Source organism: Otolemur garnettii, unplaced genomic scaffold (genome assembly GCF_000181295.1).
Source record: "Otolemur garnettii isolate 467f Iridium unplaced genomic scaffold, OtoGar3 scaffold00008, whole genome shotgun sequence".
In the NCBI taxonomy this organism is placed as follows: Eukaryota; Metazoa; Chordata; class Mammalia; order Primates; family Galagidae; genus Otolemur; species Otolemur garnettii.
In genome coordinates, this window is record NW_003852403.1 from 10,543,798 (window position 1) to 10,564,330 (window position 20,533).

A 20,533-nucleotide genomic window follows, 5' to 3' on the forward strand; every position below is an offset into this window, starting at 1 on the left:
CATTGGTATTTAGCTGGCCCAGGCTGGGCTGGAACCTGCCAGCCCTGGTGTATGTGGCTGGCGCTGTAACCACTGAGCTATGAGTGCTAAGCCAATAATGATAATGTTAATGATGATAATTGAACGCTATATGTCAGGCATGATGTTAGGCATCTTGCATGCATGATCTCATTTTATTCTCCTGATAATCCATTGAAGAGGTTATCTAATTTTAAGGATTTCCAGGAAACCAAGGCATTTGAAAAGTTAATAATGAGTCCGAGGTCCCCCAGCTCAGTAGGTGGCAGACAGCTGAGATTCCAGTGCGGTTACTTCTCCCTCTACCCTCTGGGACGCCAGTGTATGTTTCATCTCTCTAAGGAGCAGATGGTGCAGGACCCCGGCAGGTGTGATTTTAATACCTATCTTACCACTTATTATTATTATTATTATTTTGAGACAGAGTCTCACCATGTTGCCCTCGGTAGAGTGCTGTGGTGTCACAGCTCACGACAACCTCAAGTTCTTGGGCTTAAGCGATTCTCTTGCCTCCCAAGTAGCTGGGACTATAGATACTCGCCAAAACGCCCAGCTATTTTTTTGTTGCTGTTGCAGTTGTCGTTGTTGAGCTGGGCCAGGCTGGGTTTGAACCTGCCAGCCTCAGTGTATGTGGCTGGCACTGTAATCACTGTGCTGCGTACGCCGAGCCTGCTAGCCATCATTTAAATTACAACCCTAATAAAGGAGGAACTATTATTCCTCCTATTTTCTACAAATGGGAAAAACTGAGGCTCAGAGAGTTCATTCATGTATTCAGTCAGTCAGTCAATTAGCATTTACTGGGCACTTCCATAGGAGCTGTGGCAGATACAAAGAAAAAACCGAGGCTCCCAGAAATTAAGTGACCAGCCCAAGGTCACATCTCCAATCAGGGAATTTATAGTCAAACTCAGACCTAAACAAACAAACAAACCCTGTCAGGTAGGTAAAGAAGCTGTTTGGGGCTCGGCACTTGTGGCTCAAGTGGCTAAGGCACCAGCCACATACACCTGAGCTGCCAGGTTCAAATCCAGCCTGGGCCCGCCAAACAACAATGACGGCTGCAACCAAAATATAGCCAGGCATTGTGGCAGGTGCCTGTAGTCCCAGCTTCTTGGGAGACAGAGGCAAGAGAATCACTTGAGGACAGGAGTTGGAGGTTGCTGTGAGCTGTGATGCCACAGCACTCTACCCAGGGCAACAGCTTGAGGCTCTGTCTCAAAAAAAAAAAAAAAAAAAAGAAGCTGTTTGGGACTTGAGGCAAACAGAGATGTATAGAAATGTTAATGGGACAAAAAGATACTCAAGCATGAGGTTAGAGTCTTGCCTTTGCCAATTACCAGTTGTGTGATCTTGGACAAGTTATCGTTACCTCTCTTCATCTTTATGCAACAATTAGCAAGACTTATCTCAGAGGGTGAAGATGAAATGAAATAAAACAAGTGCTAGAGTTGTACCTGGCACACAGTAAATGCTTGGTAAGTGCTTGGTGTGATCATAGATCCTACTGTGATGCCGTGGCACTCTACTCAGGGTGCTAGAAGGAGACTCCTGTCTCAAAACTAAAATAAAATAAAAATAAGAGCACAGAAGTGGTGGATCCCAAACTTGACTTTGGAAGATGGGTAGGATATCAAAAAAAATCCAGGCAGAGGGAACAGGATTAAAAAAAGCCATGGAGGTGGGAACAAATAGGGTGATTTATCTGGAATTAAGGGGATAAACGTGGCACACTTTCAGAAGGTCTAAGCTTATGCCAAATTCTACCAGGATGTGGCCAGTTTAGGTTAGCTGCGTTGATCTAACGGGTCACCCCAACAACTCGGTGGCCTGCCACACAGCGATTTATTTCTCATGTTGCAGCTCATGGTGGGCTAGGTGGGTTCTACGGCCACTGTACTCCAGGATTTAGGTTGCTGGAGCAGCCCCTATCTGAGATGTCACTGAGCTTGCAACAGACAGAAAAGAGAGACTTGGCAAACCCTAAGTTGGCTTAGAAGCAACATGTGCCATTTTTGCCCACATTTTATTGGCCAAGGCAAGTCCATAACAAAGCCTCACATCAGTGGGGCAGAAAAGTATAACCTGCACCTTGAGAGGCAGGAAAATATTCTAAATAATCACATAGTCTTCCAAGTAGCCACTTGGTAATGTAGTGGGTTTGGGCAGGTCCTTTTACCTTTCTAGATTATGTCCTCATCTCTAAATATAGTTACTGACAAGCTTCAAAGAAATAAGGAGAGCAGGGCGTGGGGGTGGGGGTGGGGGTGCTGGGGCTCACTGAGAGGCAAGAGGTGGGTGGATCACTGGGAGCTCAGGAGTTCCAGGCCAGGCCGAGCAAGAGCGAGATCAGGTCCCTACTAAAAATAGAAAAACTGCAGAAAGACGATTTCTTGAGTCTAAGAGATTAAGGTTGCTGTGAGCTAAGATGCCATGGCACTCTACTCAGGGTGCCAGAATGAGACTCCTGTCTCAAAAAAAAAAAAAGGAATGTAAAGGCATTTTGTAAATTATAAAGTAATAGACAAATGCAAATGTTATTGTTATTATTGTTATTCAGAGGAAAAGAAGTCTGGAAAGCTAGGTTGGGGCATGCCAACCAAGGGACTTAATTCAGGAAGCCATTGAGAGTGTGTGAGCAGAGCTGAAGTGTTCTGACAATAAGACACGCTTGCCTCCTTGACGTGAGACCATGACCTTGCTTCTTTCAACCAAGAAAATGTCACTGCCCTTTCAATTCAATCCAATTCTGCCTAATCAAGCCCCCAAACAAGCACACACAAGCACAGTCCAGGCAGGCTCCGGGGCGAGTGTGTGAGACCTGCACATCCTGAGAGGAGGAGGGAGCCTGAAGTCAGCACGGCATGGTGCCTGTTGCTGATCTCGGCCCTGGGCTCAGTGTCCCTTCTGTGACACTTATTTAACCAGGTCAACAAGACTCACAGACACTTATTGAAAGAGCAATTAATTCCACTGCCAATGCAACCACGCAAAGGTTACAACCCCGGCTTTGAACAGGCAAAGCTGCCTGTATTTCTCGGCCTCTTTTTAGGTGTTGCCCAAAGCAGGAAAAAGCTCAGAGTTTTTTTTTTTTTTTTTTTTTTATTTTTATTTTTTTATTTTTATTTATTTTTTTTTTTAGCTCAGAGTTTTAAAACAAAGCCTCTTAAACAAAGCCTCAGTTTTAATTTGGCATTTATATTTTGGTTGAGCTTATACTTTTTCTCAAAGCACCCAAGATATTTTTTTTGAGACACAGTCTCCTTGTTGCCCAGGCTAGAGTGCAGTGGCATCATCATAGTTCACTCCAACCTCAAACTCCGGGGCTCAAGCGATCCTCCTGCCTCAGTCATCCCAGTACCTGGAACTGGGAAGGCACCTGCCACAACGCCCAACTAATTTTTTTGACTTTTTGTGGAGATGGGGTCTCACTATTGCTCAGGCTGGTCTTCAACTCCTGACCTCAGGCAGTTCTCCCACCTTGGCCTCTCAGAGTGTTAGGATTACTAGCATGAGCCACTCACTGTACCTAGCCCACCTAAGACTTGTGAACGACTAGTACCAAGGCTCTGGAAGTGAAGGTCAGGACACAGGAGTGAGGACAGTTGTCCTATGGCAGGTGAAGCCATCTGCTGCTGGAACTGGGGGCCAGACTTACCCCTCAGACAAGCTCACTCTTCCCCCTCCTCACCCCTGCCAACCCTCCACTCCCATCATGGCCATCCTTTTCCTCCAGAGCCACAGTGTCTGGGCCAAGGACTATTTCTGTGTGGCCTCAGGCAAGTCTCTCAAGCTTTATGAGCTTCAGTTTCTTCACCTATGAAATGTGGATTCAGTGAGTTAACGCTTAGAAACACACAAAACACAAAGTGTGAGGAAAGTAAAGAACCATCACTGGGTTTTGCTGCTAAGGGTCTCTCGGTGCTAAGCGCAGCCTTGGGACAGAAAACAATTTGGGGTCATATTTCTCTCCTAGGATGCCACCATGAACCCAAGGCAGAGTGTTGGAAGGAAGTCCTCTCCTCCTAGGCCTGCTCCAACTCATTTTCCTCCTCCCCTGAGGGACACTGTCCTGGCCTTCCAGGGACCTGGGTGACCTAAAGCCTAAGGCAGTGACACATCAAAGCCCTATGGGCCTGTGGGCTTCAGAATTCTAAATCATTTTCTCAATCTGGTGGGTTGCCTGGCAACTCCAATTCCCCCTTGCTCACCAGCCTAGGGGAGGGAAGCAATGGCCTTACCACGGCATCTGGTGAGAAGAGGCCACAGACAGAAGGGAACATGAGGGGGTGGGGCCTGGCCAACCAGTCCCCTCTGGGTGTTCCCCCGGGGAAGTCTTCTTTGCTCAGGGTATAGCCACCCCCTCCCCACTTACTTCCTATAACATGGTAGGGTCTGAATCTGCCACCAGTGGGAACTGCAGGATCACCATGGAAAGGAACTCTCAGACATGACTCAGGGCACAAAGTTAAAGTCCCCAGTGCATGTGGGCACTGACTGTGTGTGGCCTTTGGCAAGGCATTGTATTGTTCTGGGACTCAGTTTCTTTATTTGTAAAATAAAGGAGGATTTCAAAAGTCCTTTCCAGCTCTAAACTCAAATTCTCAAGAAAAGTCTTATTAAATAAATTAGGCTTTATTAGGTTCAAGCACATACTTGTTTTATTACTTTTTAAGTCATTCAAATTAGATTCAAATTAGGTTAACCAAGTGTTGCCCTCCAGAGAGCCAGGGACTGGCAGTCAATGATGAGATAAGAATAATTCATCACCTCTTATCAATCAGCAGTCCCTAAATGGGTGCTTCAAAAGTGCTTGAGTATGCTTGAAAGCACTAAGTTTCTGTAATTTAAATATTCTCACTTTAATCTAGTTCACATCTTTCATTTGCTTAGCAAAATCTTTTTTCGTCTTTTTTTCCCCCCCACTATAGTCAGCAGGAGGGGAAATATCCTGGCTACTGTCAAAATGATTGCAAATTCCTAGGCAGGGTGCCTCCAGTGATAAGGCCTGCGGAAACAGGATAATTGAGAAATTGCTGTCTCTCTCCACAACATGAGCCTCCCCATGAGTCAACACCAGAGTGCTGTTAAGTTCTTTGGTAGTGTGAATGGTGGGGGCCCTCAGCAGCTCCCTGTTTTTTTGGTAAAACTACAGTTGCTTCCAAGATCTAGCTTTTGGGGTCTGATCCCTCCCAAGGCCTGTGGCCAGCTCCACCCAGCCTGAGCCAGCTTTCCAAGGGACTCCTTGTTCTTTCCTCTTTTTGGCTCCCAATTGGACCAACAGCCTCAGAAGCCAGAGGCACGTCCAGGGCTGGCCTGCAGCTAAGAGGCTGGGACATTAGGTGAGGGCAAATCAGTTAGCTAAGACAGTTCCTTTTCCCTCCTTCAAAGAAGGCACTAAATCGACCTTAAGGCACAAGGAGGAGGTAGTGTTGACCTGCTTCTCCAAGATGCAGCATGGCTAGTTTAGGATGTAGTAAAAACACAGCCAGCGTTGCACATCGCTGGAGGACAGCTTCATGGTCAAGGCCTCAAGCGACGTCATCCATCTCCTTGCATGGATAGCCAGATACAGAGTTTAATCATTAATACATCAATTCTTTTTTTTTTTTGAGACAGGGTCTCACTTTATTGCCCTTCTTAGAGTGCTGTAGCGTCACAGCTCACAGCAACCTCCACATCTTGGGCTTAGGTGATTCTCTTGCCTCAGCCTCCGGAGTAGCTAGAACTACAATACAGATGTCTGCCACAACACCCGGCTATTTTTGTTGTTGTTGTTGCAGTTCGGCCGGGGCCAGGTTTGAACCTACCACCCTCACTATATGGGGCCGGCGCCCTACTCACTGAGCTACAGGCCCCACCCAATACATCAATTCTTAAAAACAGGTCTTCTGTACATTCTCTTTCCTCTATTTTCCTCTATCCTTGGAGGACTAGAATTTAGGGGGGAGTGAGACAGATATGAAGAGATTTCTAACATGAGTTACAAATCCTGAGGCCATCCTATGTTTTTGCAATACTCACTCTCATCTGCGAACTAAAGAAAATCAATAAAAATCATAGTGTAAATTTACATAGTAAGTTGAATGTATGACACATTTGTTCCTGAAGATTTATAGAACACAGGCAAAAAGAAGAAAATCAAAATTCTCTGTAACACCATTACTACTTTTTTTTTTTTGCAGTTTTTGGCTGGGGCTGGGTTTGAACCTACCACCTCCGGCATATGGGGCCGGCGCCCTACTCCTTTGAGCCACAGACACCACCCTCCATTACTACCTTTTTAATAGGATAGCCACATTTTGACATACGTCTTCCTCCTGCTCTTTTTTGAGACAGAGTCTCACTATGTCACCCTCAGCAGAGAGCTGTGGCATCACAGCTCACAGCAACCTCAAACTCTTGGGCTCAAGTGATTCTCTTGCCTCAGTCTCCCAAGTAGCTGGGACTACAGGTGCCTGCCACAATGCCTGGCTATTTTTTGTTGTTGTTGTAGTTGTTATTGTTGTTTAGCTGGCCTGGGCCGGGTTCAAACCCGCCACCCTCAGTGCATGTGGCTGGGACCTAACCACTGTGCACCACGTACCGAGCTACCCTGAAGTTATCTTTTAACACTTCAAAGAAGCTTGAATACTGTGTTGTTCAACTTCATAAGAATCCATAAGGAAAATACTGCCAGTGTAATTTGCTCTATTCAACAAGTAAAAGAAAACTGAGGCTCTCAGAGGTTCCGTTGTTTTATTATTTATTTTTTTGAGACAGAGTCTCACTTTGTCACCCTCAGTAGAGTGCCCTAGTGCCATAGTTCATGGCAACCTTAAACTTTTGGGCTCAAGAGATCCTCCTGCTTCAGCCTCTCAAATAGCTGGGATTATCCACCACCGCTAGGCTACCACCACATCAGCTAGTTTTTCTATTTTTTAGTAGAGCTGGGGTCTTGCTGCTGTTCAGGCTGGTCTCTTTTTTATTTATTTATTTATTTTTTTGAGACAGAGTCTCACTGTAACCTCCCACAGCAACCTCCAACTCCTGGTCTTAAGCGATTCTCTTGCCTCAGCCTCCCAAGTACCTAGGACTACAGGTGTCCCCTAAAACACCTGGCTATTTTTTGTTTTCAGTTTGGCCAGGGCTGGGTTTGAACCTGCCACCCTCAGTATATGCGGCTGGTGCTCTACCCTCTGAGTCACAGGTGCCACCCTCAGGCTGGTCTTGATCAAACTCCTGAACTCAGGCTATCCACCTGCCTCGCCTCCCAGAATACCAGGATTACAGTTGTGATTACGCTGCCATAGGAAGATGGTTAAGATATAGCAGCAGTTTTTAAAACTGCATATGCGGCTCGGCGCCTATAGCTCAACCGGCTAAGGCGCCAGCCACGTACACCTAAGGTGGCGGGTTCGAATCCCTAGCCCGGACCCGCCAAACAACAATGACGGCTGCAACCAAAAAATAGCCGGGCGTTGTGGCGGGCGCCTGTGGTCCCAGCTACTTGGGAGGCGGAGGCAGGAGACTCGCTTGAGCCCAGGAGTTGGAGGTTGCTGTGAGCTGTAATGCCAGGGCACTCTACCCAGGGGGACAGCTTGAGGCTCTGTCTAAAAAAAAAAAAAAAAAAACTGCATATGCAACATTACACACATATACCCGTACATTCTCTAAAAAATATATTAACACAAATCTATGCATAGAAAACCAGTTGGAGGATCTTCCATCAAATAGCTAATAACAGTCTTTATCACTGGTAAAAAAATAGATGATATTTTTTTCTTTTTTAATGGAGTATATTTTCCACATTTTGCATTGAGTATGAACTGTTATGAGATAACAAATTATAAAAAAAATGAACAGATCAGTCACAACTAAGATTTTTCTTAACCAGAAACCAAGGACCCTGCATGATCTAGATTCTGGAAGTTAATTCCTAACTCTGTTTTTCTGTCTGAAGTCTTTCCTCCACCGGCAGAGGCACTTCCATGGAGACAGACACATGACCTTTTCTCTGGCCATCACCTCAAAATATCCCTGTATTTCTTATTCTCTTTCCAACAGCACATGTGAGCAGAGAATATATCTGGTCCTGAAATTTAAAAAACAAAGGAATACAGCACCAGACACCACCCTCTGACCCCAGCTCACTCCCAGTAATTGCTGAGCTGGGTGTCTGGCCCAGCTGGGGACTGGGTGAGGGCTCTGCCTCCATCATGGCACCTACCTACAAGGCGCTCTGTTTCTTTGCAGATTCCCATTCTGCTACAGAAGCGCCTCAACTGACCTCTGAGTAGACCAAGTTGGGGGAAGTTCTCAGAGTCATGTATGAGGACACCACCTCCCCTTTCTGGCCCAGGTAGACAAAGAGTTCTGAAAATCTGCAGCAGACCTCAGACAACCACCAGGTGTACTTACCCTCGGGACCCCTTTTCTCTCCCTTAGACACAGCCAAGGCAGGCCTGGTAGGATGCGGAGGTGTCATGCCATGAGTCATGCTGCATATCTACTCAGATCCTTGATCCCAATTGTTGTGCAAATTGTTATTTACTCAGACGGCCATGTGATTACATTGAAACCCAGTTACTAAACCCAAAGAGAACAGTCTTTATGGTGGGTAGGAGCTTCCTGTCAAGGAGAGTTAATTTTAATTTTTCCACTGAGTTCAACCTCAAAGTAAGGTTGATTGCCACTCAGCAAGATGGACTGCATTAGTGGAGGCTTTAATTAAGCACAGATCTGTGTCCCATAAGCATAATGTTTGTTGTATACCTACTTTGGGACAAGAAGAAAAATGAAAAACAGACCTTTTTAAGGAAAAATTGAAAGCAGAATGTGTTCTGAAGTCAGGATGGCAGAACCAAGAGCCAGCTGTGGTGGTGGAGGTGGTGGGGGTGTCAGTAGGATTCTCTGCCTCCCCACACCACTGTTTCAAGGGACTATTTGCAAGTGTTTATGAATGCTCAGTGTCTTTCCAAACACAGGACACCATTGTGGTTGTTCTTACAGCAAACAAATAGCTCCAGAAAACCATCAATAGATGAGGGGGCCTTTGCCAGAGGGCCCACGGCACGTGTTTCTGGTACAGGGCTCCTCTTGATCAAGAGTGCTGGTCCATGCTGGCATCCAACATGATCACTTCAGTTCACATCCTTTTACCAGTAGCATTGAGATGAGCTCTCAGTTAGAGCACAATGCCACTTTTATGCTCTTACTGTTATAGCTCCTGACCCTTGCCACCTCTTCCCTGAACTGAAGTACTAGTCGTTGTACTATTGAGGGAAATGTCTTCTTAAAGCCCAGATTGGATCACCCCTCCTCAAACACTAAAGCTCTCCTTGACCCTGGCATCCAAGCACTCCCATGATTAAATCCTATGCCCTCTGCCAAACTTTCTCTCTTCTCCTCTCACATCCTATTTTCTGGCCAACCCAGTCCTCCTACTCTGTCCATTCTGGATCTATCTGTAAGTCCTGCTGTGACATCACCCTAGTCCAAGCCACCTTCCTCTCTTGGCTATACAACTGCAATAGCCTCCAACAGATCTCCCTGCTTGTATTTTTTTGCCCTTCTCCAATCCATCTCTGCACATAGCCAGACTGATCTTTAAAAATGCAAAATGCCCACCCTTTCCTTAAAACCCTGTAGTGGGGTGGGCGTGGTGGCTCACATCTGTAGTCCTAGCACTCTGGGAGGTCAAGGTGTATGGATTGCTTGAGCTCAGGAATTTGAGACCACCCTGAACAAGAGCAAGACTCTGTCTCTACTAAAAATAGATAAACTAGCTGGACATTGTGGTGGGTGTCTGTAGTTCCAGACTACTCAGGAGGCTGAGGCAGGAAGATCATTGAGCCCAAGAGTTTGAGGTTGCTGTGAGCTATGATGCCATGACTCTCTACCCAGGGTAACAGAGTAAGGCTCTGTTTCAAAACAAAACAAAAACTTCTAGTGATAATCCACCACACTTACAATGAAATCCAAACTCTTCCCCATGGCCAATAGGGAAGATGATCCAGTCCCTGCCTATCCTTCCAAAGTCGTGTACTGCTGTTCCCCCTGCTACTTCAGCCACACTGGTTTCCTTTCTGGTCTTAGCATTTGCTGTCCCCTCGTCCTGGATGAAAACCTTTTTTTCCAACTCTTGGCCAGCCTTGCTCCTTTTCACGTCTGCCTTAGCTTAAATGCCACTTCCCTGCAGAGGCCTTTCTAGACCACCTTGCCCAAAGCAGCACCACAGTTATTCTATACCATGTCATGTTTTATTTCCTTCACAGCTCTTACTGCCATCTGAAATTATCTTTATCTATTTGTTGGTTATTCACTGTCCCCATTAGAATCTGAGTTTTTCCAGCAGGGGTGGGGAACCTATGGCCTTCTGATATCTAGATTGTTCTTTTTTAAGCACCAAAGAAAGCAAGAAAAGCTTCATCCAAAGGAATTTGTTGATTGGGCACAGTGAGTCATGCCTATAATCCTAGTACTCTGGGAGGCCAACACAGTGGATCTCTTGAGCTCAGGAGTTCAAGATCAGCCGGAACAACAGCAAGACCCCATCTCTACTAAAACTAGAAAAAAAAAAAATCTGGGTGTTATGGTGGGTGCCTGTAGTACCAGCTACCTGGGAGGCTAAGGCAGGAGGATTGCTTAAACCCAGGAGTCTGAGGTTGCTGTAAGCTAGGCTGATGCCATGGACTCTTGCCTGGGGAAACAGAGCAAGACTCTGTCTCAAAAATAAATAAATAGGCTCGGCGCCTGTGGCTCAAGTGGCTAAGGCGCCAGCCACATACACCTAAGGTGGTGGGTTCGAATCCAGCCTGGGCCTGCCAAACAACAATGACAGCTGCAACCAAAAAAAAATAGCTGGGTGTTGTGTGTGTGTGTGTGCGCGCGGGGGGCGCCTGTGGTCCCAGCTACTTGGGAGGCGGAGGCAGGAGACTCGCTTGAGCCCAGGACTTGGAGGTTGCTGTGAGCTGTAATGCCACGGCACTCTACCCAGGGGGACAGCTTGAGGCTCTGTCTCAAAAAAAAAAAAAAAAAAAATTAAATTAAATAAATAAATAAAGGAATTTGTCCTGTAAGTCTGGATTTTAGTCAAAAGGTGGCAGGTTCTCTACCCCACCTTAAGCATTATTTGGAGATAAAGGATTGATTACAGGAAATAGTGAACATTTCCTAAAAGTCCTTTGCTATCTCTGGTCTCCATTCTTCAGGTTATGTATTTCCTCGGCTTGGCCTATCCTTGCCTTCCTATTCCCCTCCACCAACCCCTTGTCAACAGGTAGTGATGCAGACTCAGAGGCCCCTCTCCCATAAGGTCACAAAGAACTCCTGCCTCCTTTAGCAGCCCACCTCTGCCGAGGCCCTCACCATGCTGCTTTTTATCTTAGTGAGGTTCCAGGGCCACCCACCTCAGGGGGTTGTTGTTGCTGGAACTTCTTGCCTAGAAAGATTAGGCTGTAACCCAATAAATAACTTCACTGCTGAATTCAGCAATCTGAAATTTGAGAAATCAACGCAACAACAGAATGCTCAGAAAGCCCTCCTTCTTGGAACACTGCTGTGCCTTCACTCACCAAAGTAAGGCTTTCACATTCACAGCACGCAGGCCAATTCTGCCAACGTCAATTCGAGAACCTTGCCCAATCCCAATCAAATCCTCTTATGGAAAGTCTTGCTAACATTAAGCCATGCATTTGAGCCTCTCTACCTTCAAACCCCATAAATACCCAGAGGGTTCAGAAGAGAGGCCTGCCTTAGGCTGTAACCCAATAAATAACCCCAATAACCCAATAAGCACCCAATAAATAATCCCCTGAGGCTCAGTGAAGGCCACCCTGATGAACACATTATTCCGGCCATCTTTTGGTGGTGGTGGGTGCCTTTGACAGGTCCAGTCCTGCAACCACCGTAGAGTTTAGCACCAGGCTCCACTGTATTTGATGAATGATGGAAGAATGATCGGACGAATGAACTGCCACCTACCCCAGCTTTCAATCCTCTCCCTTTTCACAAGAGCCAAGCTAGAAATGGTGCAAGTAACCTAGGGGACCAGACAGGAGCAGAGCTTGGGGACTTCATTTCTGATGGCCTTATGGTGCAAACGGAAATGACAGCAAAGGCCACGGGCGCCCCTGAGCTGCTCTAGACTCGCGGCCGCACAGCCGATGGCCCGACCTCTCTCTTGCTAACAGGGCAACGGCGCTAGACCGCTACCGGCTGCAGAAGGCGGGCTTCACGCACGTGCTGAACGCGGCCCACGGCCGCTGGAACGTGGACACTGGGCCAGACTATTACCGCGACATGGACATCGAGTATCATGGCGTCGAAGCTGACGATCTGCCCACCTTCGACCTCAGTGTTTTCTTCTACACGGCAGCCGCCTTTATCAACACAGCCTTGAGCGACGACCACAGTAAGAGCCCTGTGGGAGGCCACGCCCCCAGCCCGGCCCCAGCCCCAAGCTCCGCCCCCGCTCAATGCCACCCCCTCTGGAAGCCACGCCCAGACCCGAGGCCCCACCCTCGGCCTGGGCTGGAAGCGGGATCTGCGTGGGAGAAGTCAGCTTCCTGTTCAAGGCCAGGTGGTCAGGCTGGTTGTGGTTGATCTGGAAATGGGTGAACACCTGGGGATTGTGAAGGTTGGAGGACCTGCCCCACTGACTGTGTTGCTGCAGGAGTTCAGGCTTGGATTGCCACTCCGGGGAATTGGAATCAGGAGGATTTAGGAAAGTCTTCTGGTCTGAGTTTCTCTTCCCTAAGGAACAATAGACGTCAAAAGGCAGGGGCGGTCTGGGCTCCCTCAAAGATGGAGCTGAAACACTAATTGTGCCTAGGTCTAAACCCAAGTAGCAGCCAAGGCTTTCAATGCTAGAAAACCCTCAGGAAGCTGACTTGAGTGGAAATACATGGAGAGATTTTAAATTCTCCCACCAACCAACCCAGTCCACTGCCTGCCCCCTACTCTCTTCCCTGGTCACACTCAGTCTAGTGAGGTTTCCCACAGAAGGCTGATGACCTATGGCCAACTGTGTTTGAGAATCTGGATTTTGGGTGGCGCCTGTAGCTCAAACGGCTAAGGCACCAACCACATATACCAGAGCTGGCAGGTTGGAATCTGGCCCTGGCCTGCCAAACAATGACAACTACTACCAAAAAATAGCTGGGCATTGTAGTAGTCCCAGCTACTCAGGAGGCTGAGGCAAGAGAATTGTTTGAGCCCAAGAATTTGAGGTTGTCGTGAACTGTGACACCACGGCCCTCTACCCAGGGCGATAGCTTGAGGCTCCAGCTCAAAAAAAAAAAAAAGAGAATCTGGATTTTGCACCTGTAGTGTTCAAGTTTCCCAATGTCAACGATCCATCTTTTAAATTACAGTGCTAGTCCTTGTACTCCAAATGCACTTTTAGCTGCCCTAATCCAGCAGAGGCTACTAGGCTATTTGAAGGGGACACAGCTTGAGTATGCATCAGGTTTAAGACAGTATGCAGTTACTGCCGGAGAGTGTACTTCAGTGGCATTCTACAAAGGCCAAAGGGACTTTAGCTTCCTAATCTGTTTTCTGACTTCAGCCTAATGTGTCACCACTTTTTGTGAGGCCATCACATAATTCAGGGTATTCAGGGTATTCAGTTACTAAAAGCCTTTCTTGCCACAAGAGGTAATGATTATAAAACCCACTGACCAAATGGCCTGCTTCAGAAACCTTCAGCCTGGGACTGGGCCTAGACCAGATCTGCTGGACAGTCTCACACCTTAACGGCCATCCCAAGATGGCTTTGGCCCCCATAGCCTGCTATAGCCACCAGCAATTTGTCATTGTTTTGTTTCAGAAAATGTCACAATGAAAACCCCCCCACAAAGCTAATATGCTTGTATTAGAAAATGCCTCATTTCCAAGTTGTCCTTTCATGAATCTATGAACCATCTTTTGTGTTCTGTACATTCTGGGTTTCCAAACAGGACCAAAAAGCAACTGGAGGCTGGGCATGGAGGCTAACCTATAATCCCAGCACTCTGGGAGGCCAAGGCGTGTGTATAGCTTGAGCTTGGATGTTGGAGACCAAGGGTGGCGCCTATAGCTCAGTGGGCAGGGCACAGGCCACATACACCAAGGCTGGCAGGTTTGAATATGCCCAGGCCAGCTGAATAACAATGACAACCATAACAACAACAAAAAAAGTAGCCAGGTATTGTTGCAGGCGCCTACAGTTCCAGCTACTTGGAAGGCTAAGGCAAGAGAATCACTTAAGCCCAAGACTTAGTGGTTGCTGTGAGCCATATATGATGTCACAGCACTCTACTGAGGCCAACATAGTGAGACTCTGTCTCAAAAAAAAGAAGTTGGAGACCGAGAGTGAGACCCCCCTCTCTACAAAAAAACAGAAAATCTAGTGGGTTTGGTGGCGCGTATCTGTAGTCCCAGCTACTCAGGAAGCTGAAGGAGGAGGATTGCTTGAGCCCCGGAGTCTGAGGCTGTAGTGAGCTCTGATGATGCCACTCTAGCCTGGCTGACAGAGCAAGACCCTTTCTCAAAATAGAAAGCAACTGAACTGAGTCATCACATCACCCTAAGGTAAAATTTGCCTCATAGTATTTGAAGTTAACGGAAAACATATTTGACATGAAAAAACAAAAGACTACAACAACCTAATCCTTCAGTTTTTGTTTTATGCACTCGCTGGCCATTACTGTCTCTTAGATCTTACCCTTAATGGGAAGGGACCTGGCAGGCTTTGGAGAAGACAGGGCTGGGTTCAAATTCCTGTCCCACAACTTACTAACGCCGTGATTTCTCTGGGCCTTGGTTTCTCCATCTGGTGATGAAAATATTTACCTCGAAAGGGTATAATGAGGATCAGCAGTAACACACTTAAAGCGCTAAGCACAGAACCTGGTGCACAGCAGGCTCTCGGATGTATTTGATAAAGAGAGGTCACATACTGTGAAGCATGTGACCACACCAGCACGTGCACATCATTATAATAAAGTTTCCAAACCCAAAAGAGAAAAAAAAAAGGACATTCCAACTTTGAACTGCTAAGATATACTCACATGAAAGCTTGTTTTAGGTTCCTGGCACATCATTGTAGAGTCTTCCCCCACTGCCAAATTCGGAAAGAATCAGGCTCTGAAGTCAGATGATTAGGCCGATCATAGACCATCTTGAGGGGGTGTGTGGCTGGTGTAGATTGTGATCAGGTGGCCAAAAGCACCTCGCAAAGAAAGGGTCAAGGGAAAAGAGCTTATATACACTGCAAGGGCTAGAACAGATTTGCAGGGGTGTGGGGACTAGGCCAGCTGTCTAGGGACAGGGAGCAGCACATGACCCCACTGCCAGGTGGGAGGCTGGGCTCCATTCTCAGTGACCTTTGCACTTGCTTATCTAAAGACTTCTTCAAGTCAGGGGTCAAACACCAACCCGTCAGAACCGTGGAGAGACTTTAAATCTGGCGTGGGTGTGGGGTGCTGTGGCTAAGCAGAGAGCCACGTATCCCCTTCTGAGGGGCAGCTGTCATTCAGCTCGAGCCAATGTTGATCTGAGAATCAGTGCAAATATGGTACTGTGTTTCCGTGAAAATAAGACCTATCCCCAAAATAAGCCCTAGCAGGATTTCTATGCATTTGCTAAACATAAGCCCTACCCTGATAATAAGACCTAATAAACCACACCATGCATTTTGGTGCAGAGAGGAAGACATCCCTTGAAAATAAGCCCTAGTGTATCTTCTTGAGAAAAAACAAATAGAAGACAGTGTCTTATTTTAGGGGAAACACGGTACATCTTCTGACTTTTCAGGGAAAGTCTCCAATCTGGGTTCTCTGGTAAAATCACTCAATTTTCAAGTGTTGGCGACAAATTGAAATTTCTTAAAATGCTGCAAGGGGCAAACTAAACAACCCAGTGGCCATCAGTGTGTAACCTGTGCCGTGAGTGGCCAGAGTAACAGGACAAAATGCTCGTCAGCTCGCACCAGCATTGCCCTAGACCCTGCACCAAGCAGATGGCAGGTGCTCAGCCTGCCTGCCGTAGGCAGTGGGTGGTCAGGCTGTGCCTAGCTATGCACTGGAATACCAAGGGACACTGCTGTGGTATTTTAATGCTAGACACATGGGAACATTTCTTATTGTGCTCTTGATGTAAGTGAGGTGTTGATGGACTGTCCAGCCAAAAAGCAAGGTGTCTTTTCTTTGCTTTTTGTCTTTCGTGTTCTTCATTGGCTAGTTTCAGCCAAGTGTCCACTGTTTCCCCACTGCCTGCCCCTCATGGCCTCATTCTTTTTGAAAAGCATTCCTTATGGTGCTGCGGGGCTGTAACGGTGGCCTGTAATCAGCCTTCTGTGCTCCCCTGCCCTGATTTGACCTCTCTGAAAGGGCTCCCTGGCAGCCTCAATCACTCTTGAAAAATCCCCCAGATAATCCAGTCCACCATCCTCCCCTGACAGCTGGGAAAACAGAGGCCCAGAGAAACCAAGTGAGGCGCCAAGGGGCACAGAGCTAATCAGAGGTAGCACCACTGCGACACCCGCTTGCCACTGGGGATTCCTCCTGTCACTGAGGCCTTACAGGAGAACCCTTTCCTCTTATTTTGAGCACCTGGTAACTTCACTGTACAAGAGGTCTCCAAATATCATGGAAGGCAAAGCGTGCCTGGTTATAGGCTCTGGCACAATTGAACTTGTCATTCTTCTTCAGAAAAAGGAAGTACTCACAGAATATTGCCGTGGGAAGCCCATTTGGACTGCCCTAGCTGCTCCCGGCGCAGCAGCCTCAGAGGTGAATTAATGTGGTTTTAATTTAAGGAAATCTAAGAAACTCCAGGGCAAATGTCACAAGGCTCTAAAGAACAGATTTAAGTATCACCACTCTCCTTTTGATTGTTCTCTCGTTCTTAAGTAGTCCAAAGCCTGCTTTTCAAGCCATCATAAAATCTATTATGGATAAAGTAGGTATGAACAAATAAATGAAGTCTGCTTTCGAGCAGGAGGCTGACTTCTCTGGTGCTTCTAAGCTTTAACCAAAAGAGATTCTCACTGAAGTGTTTTAAGGGTCTCCTGCCCAAGTACAGCACACATAACCCTGTCTCCCCTCAGCTCTGGCCATTCCTAACACGTAACACCCTTTTCTCAGGACTTGTGCGCGCCTAGAACTGTTTAGGAAGTAGGAAGTCTACCAGAGTTTTTTTGCACGTTGCTGAGAAAGGAAAGGCAGGTTGCAAGACAGTGAGTGGGAGACAGGGAAAGGGAATCCCCTAAAACCCAGGCAGGAGGCTGTTTGGAGGCTGCACACCCGGCCTGCATGTCTGATTTGAGTGACAGAGGCCTCCCTTTCACTCACCCCTGACAACTTGCAGTTCAGGCACAGTAGAGATTGTGGGGTCAGGTTTTCTTTATAACCTTGTGGGAATTCCCCTTTTGGTAAAGGCCAAAGGGGAACTATTTAATTGAAACCAGCATTTTTTTAAACATCAACTGAGACCTATTAGAGGGTCATAAAATCAATTCAGTGGGTGTGACCGGGATTTCTTTAAAAAAAAAAAAATGGTTTAGAATAGAGAATACCAGCATGCAGTGTGCAAAAGTGCATATTACTCTGTGAAAATTAGTCTTAAACACATGCTGGTGGCACTGCTGAGTACTGAGGAGCATAGACCCTGGTGTCAGGATGCCTGGGCTCAAGTCACAGGTTTGCCACTTCCTAGCTGTGTGACTGGTACCAGTCACTTCTCTGCACTTTAGCTACCTCATCTGTAAAATGGGGATAATAATTTTATCTACATCATGATGTTATTGTAAGAACTGACCATGACAAAACACACAAAGCCCTTGGAAGGGGCAGGTAGAATGAGGCATAAATGTGTCGCTGGTGAATTTTGTCCTGCTCTGTTCCCTGGGGTCACACAGAAAAGTTTGAAAGTCACTATTCTAGAGAATGCCACCCCTGACAGTGCCACCTTTGCTCAGGGCCCCCACCCTGGCAGCTGTCCAGCTCACAGAGAACCTCCTGGTTCTGTGGTCTGGTTCATGCTGGGAATAAGCTAAATGCAGCCTCCCCTGCCAATCTCTTCTGAACACTCCTAAAAGCAGCTTTCCACACTTGACATTGGGCCCTAAAAGGTGGTGCTTGGCAGAGCCATAGAGCAAGGAGGAACAGTGCCCTGAGGGTCCAAGGACAAGCCGCTGGAAGAAAGTGGTTGGGCCCAATCAGAACCTAAGGCCTCCAGAGCAGAGCAGGCCCTTTACTGCAGGGAGACCTACCAAGTTCAGGAGCCTGAGGTCATTCAAGTCCCGGTCTTGAAAGCAAAATTCAGCGGTAGGATCTCCTGCCAGGGCTGTGTCCTCTCTCTTTCCTTTCCCCCTTTCTCTCCCATCACCTCATCTCCCCTCCCCCTCCTCCCACTTAACAAACTTCAGGCCCCCAAAGGCTTAATGAACTACAGCTTTCATCTGTTTCAAGTATTTAGTTATGACAGAAAGAATTACCCTTTTTGCCAGGAGAGGAAGAAACGCTTTAGTTATCAGCCGAGTTGGCCAGGGGCCAGGCGGCCTCTGGACTAGTCTGTGGGGATTAGAACAGTCTGGAACAGAGGGAGACATTCATCTCTGGCTGGACACATCCACACCCCAGGAGCACAGTCCTGCTGGTGAGAACTCAGGACCAGCCTCCCCCGAGCCCTGACAACAATGATTGGGAAGCCGGGGCCCCTGCCTCCTGCCCTCTTTTCTGGCCCCAGAGAACAGGGCAAGGCAGCCCAGCCACACTCTTGGGAGCTCAGCAACATGGAGGGAGGGACTCAAGGGCGGCCTGATTGGCTTGTGGAGAACTGTGGTAAAATAGTTATTCAGAGTTATTTACCTTCACAACTACCCTGTGAAGAAGATACTGATGGTGCCCCATTTTACAGATCGGGAAGCTGTGGTGTGTAGCCGCTGGCTAACATGTGGGGAGGGCAGGGAGTGACAGGATGTGAGGGAGCCTCACCTGAGCCCCACTGGGCCTGCCTCCTCACTGTGGGTTTTCTTCTCCTGCTCCACCTACAGATAAGATCCTGGTCCACTGCGCCATGGGCCGCAGCCGGTCGGCGACCCTGGTCCTGGCCTACCTGATGATCCACAGGAACATGACCCTAGTGGACGCCATCCAGCAAGTGGCCAAGAACCGCTGCGTCCTACCCAACCGGGGCTTCCTGAAGCAGCTCCGAGAACTGGACAAGCAGCTGGTGCAGCAGCGGAGACAGGCCCAGAGGCAGGACGGAGAGGAGGACCCCGAGAAGGCGCTGTAGGGCCCTCCTCCCCTGCCAGCAAAGACACTTGGGAGTGGAGGGAAGGTTGAAAATAGCTCTGGCCTCTGACTTCATTTGTCATGGAGGAAGGACAATGGAACCGAAGCTTGACTTCTGAACAATCTTACTAAACTTTCTGGGGTGGGGAGGCGGGGTTGGGAACTGGGGGAACCTGGAGCCATCTCTTTGCAGGGCTGAGTCTTTGGCTTCACAGAGAAATGGGAGACATGGGCTCCCAGCAGAATTGGTTACAGATGAACACACAACTCTGCACAAAGCTTCCTGGACTTTTTTTGTGTGTTTGTTTGTTTGGTATAAGATGAAAGCAGAAAAGGATTTAGAGCTGTGTAGGCATTATGCTGTGATTAAACGTTTGGCTTTGTCTGAAAGTCATATTCTTATAAAAAATAATTTAAAAATATAAATTAATTTTCTAACCACAGAGAAGTACTGGACGAGCTGTGTTACAGGAGCGTTTGCCCAGCTTGGTGCGGAGTCTCCTCCCTGCACATCCCACCGTTCTGGACCAGCTCCTGCTTCTCGTTTTGTCTTTACAGTGAAAGTGGCTGGCTTGTGCCACCATGATGCTGGTCACCTGGCAGGGGTGGGGAGTGGAGGCCTGAGCCCCGGCACAGGTGACTCTGCTTTAGGCCTCCCTGCCTTGCTTGGGGAGTCAGGCTCCTCAGCGAGGTGGGCAAAGCTGCCACTACTCAGAACAATTCAGTGCATTGTGGTAAATTTGGACAGGAGTTTGACTATATAATTTTGGAAAAAACAGCAAGAAGACACTCTTCACTCTTCAGCTCCTTTCATTTTGATTCTAGTCAAAGCAACAAGGGCTGGCTTTCGGTCACACCCGCAAGCACCTGCCGGTGCGTGGTTTGCTGTGGGATGGAAGGACAGGCAGTCTGGTGAGCTCAGGGGTGGTTCACCTCCCTAAGAGCTAAGCCAGTCGCCATGACTGTGTTTTTTTCATTCTTGAGAAAACAGCAGCAGGCACGAAGCAAGTAACGATAGCTTCAGGAACCAGGAACCCTAAACCAGGCAGAACCCAAGAAAGATGCTGCTGATGGAGATGCCAGCAGTCAAGGGCCAGAAAGGGAAACCGCCTAGAGAAAACAAAGAGTGAGGCTTGGCGCCTGTGGCTCAAGTGGCTAAGGCGCCAGCCACATACACCTAAGGTGGCGGGTTTGAATCCCCAGCCCAGGCCCGCCAAACAACGATGGCTGCAACCAAAAAATGGCCAGTGTTGTGG

The 20,533-nt window shown here is 47.7% G+C and overlaps 1 protein-coding gene across 1 annotated transcript in view; it reads left to right on the plus strand.

Moving 5' to 3' along the window:
• The window catches only part of DUPD1 (dual specificity phosphatase and pro isomerase domain containing 1), a 20,656-nt gene extending 1,345 nt beyond the window's left edge, over nucleotides 1-19,311 (plus strand). The window contains exons 2-3 of the mRNA XM_003783532.2: nucleotides 12,192-12,412; nucleotides 19,037-19,311. Of these exons, the coding sequence (XP_003783580.1) occupies nucleotides 12,192-12,412; nucleotides 19,037-19,278 (463 nt within the window). The 3' untranslated portion in view covers nucleotides 19,279-19,311. The remainder of the gene's footprint in view (nucleotides 1-12,191; nucleotides 12,413-19,036) is intronic.
• The last annotated feature ends 1,222 nt before the right edge of the window (nucleotides 19,312-20,533 follow it).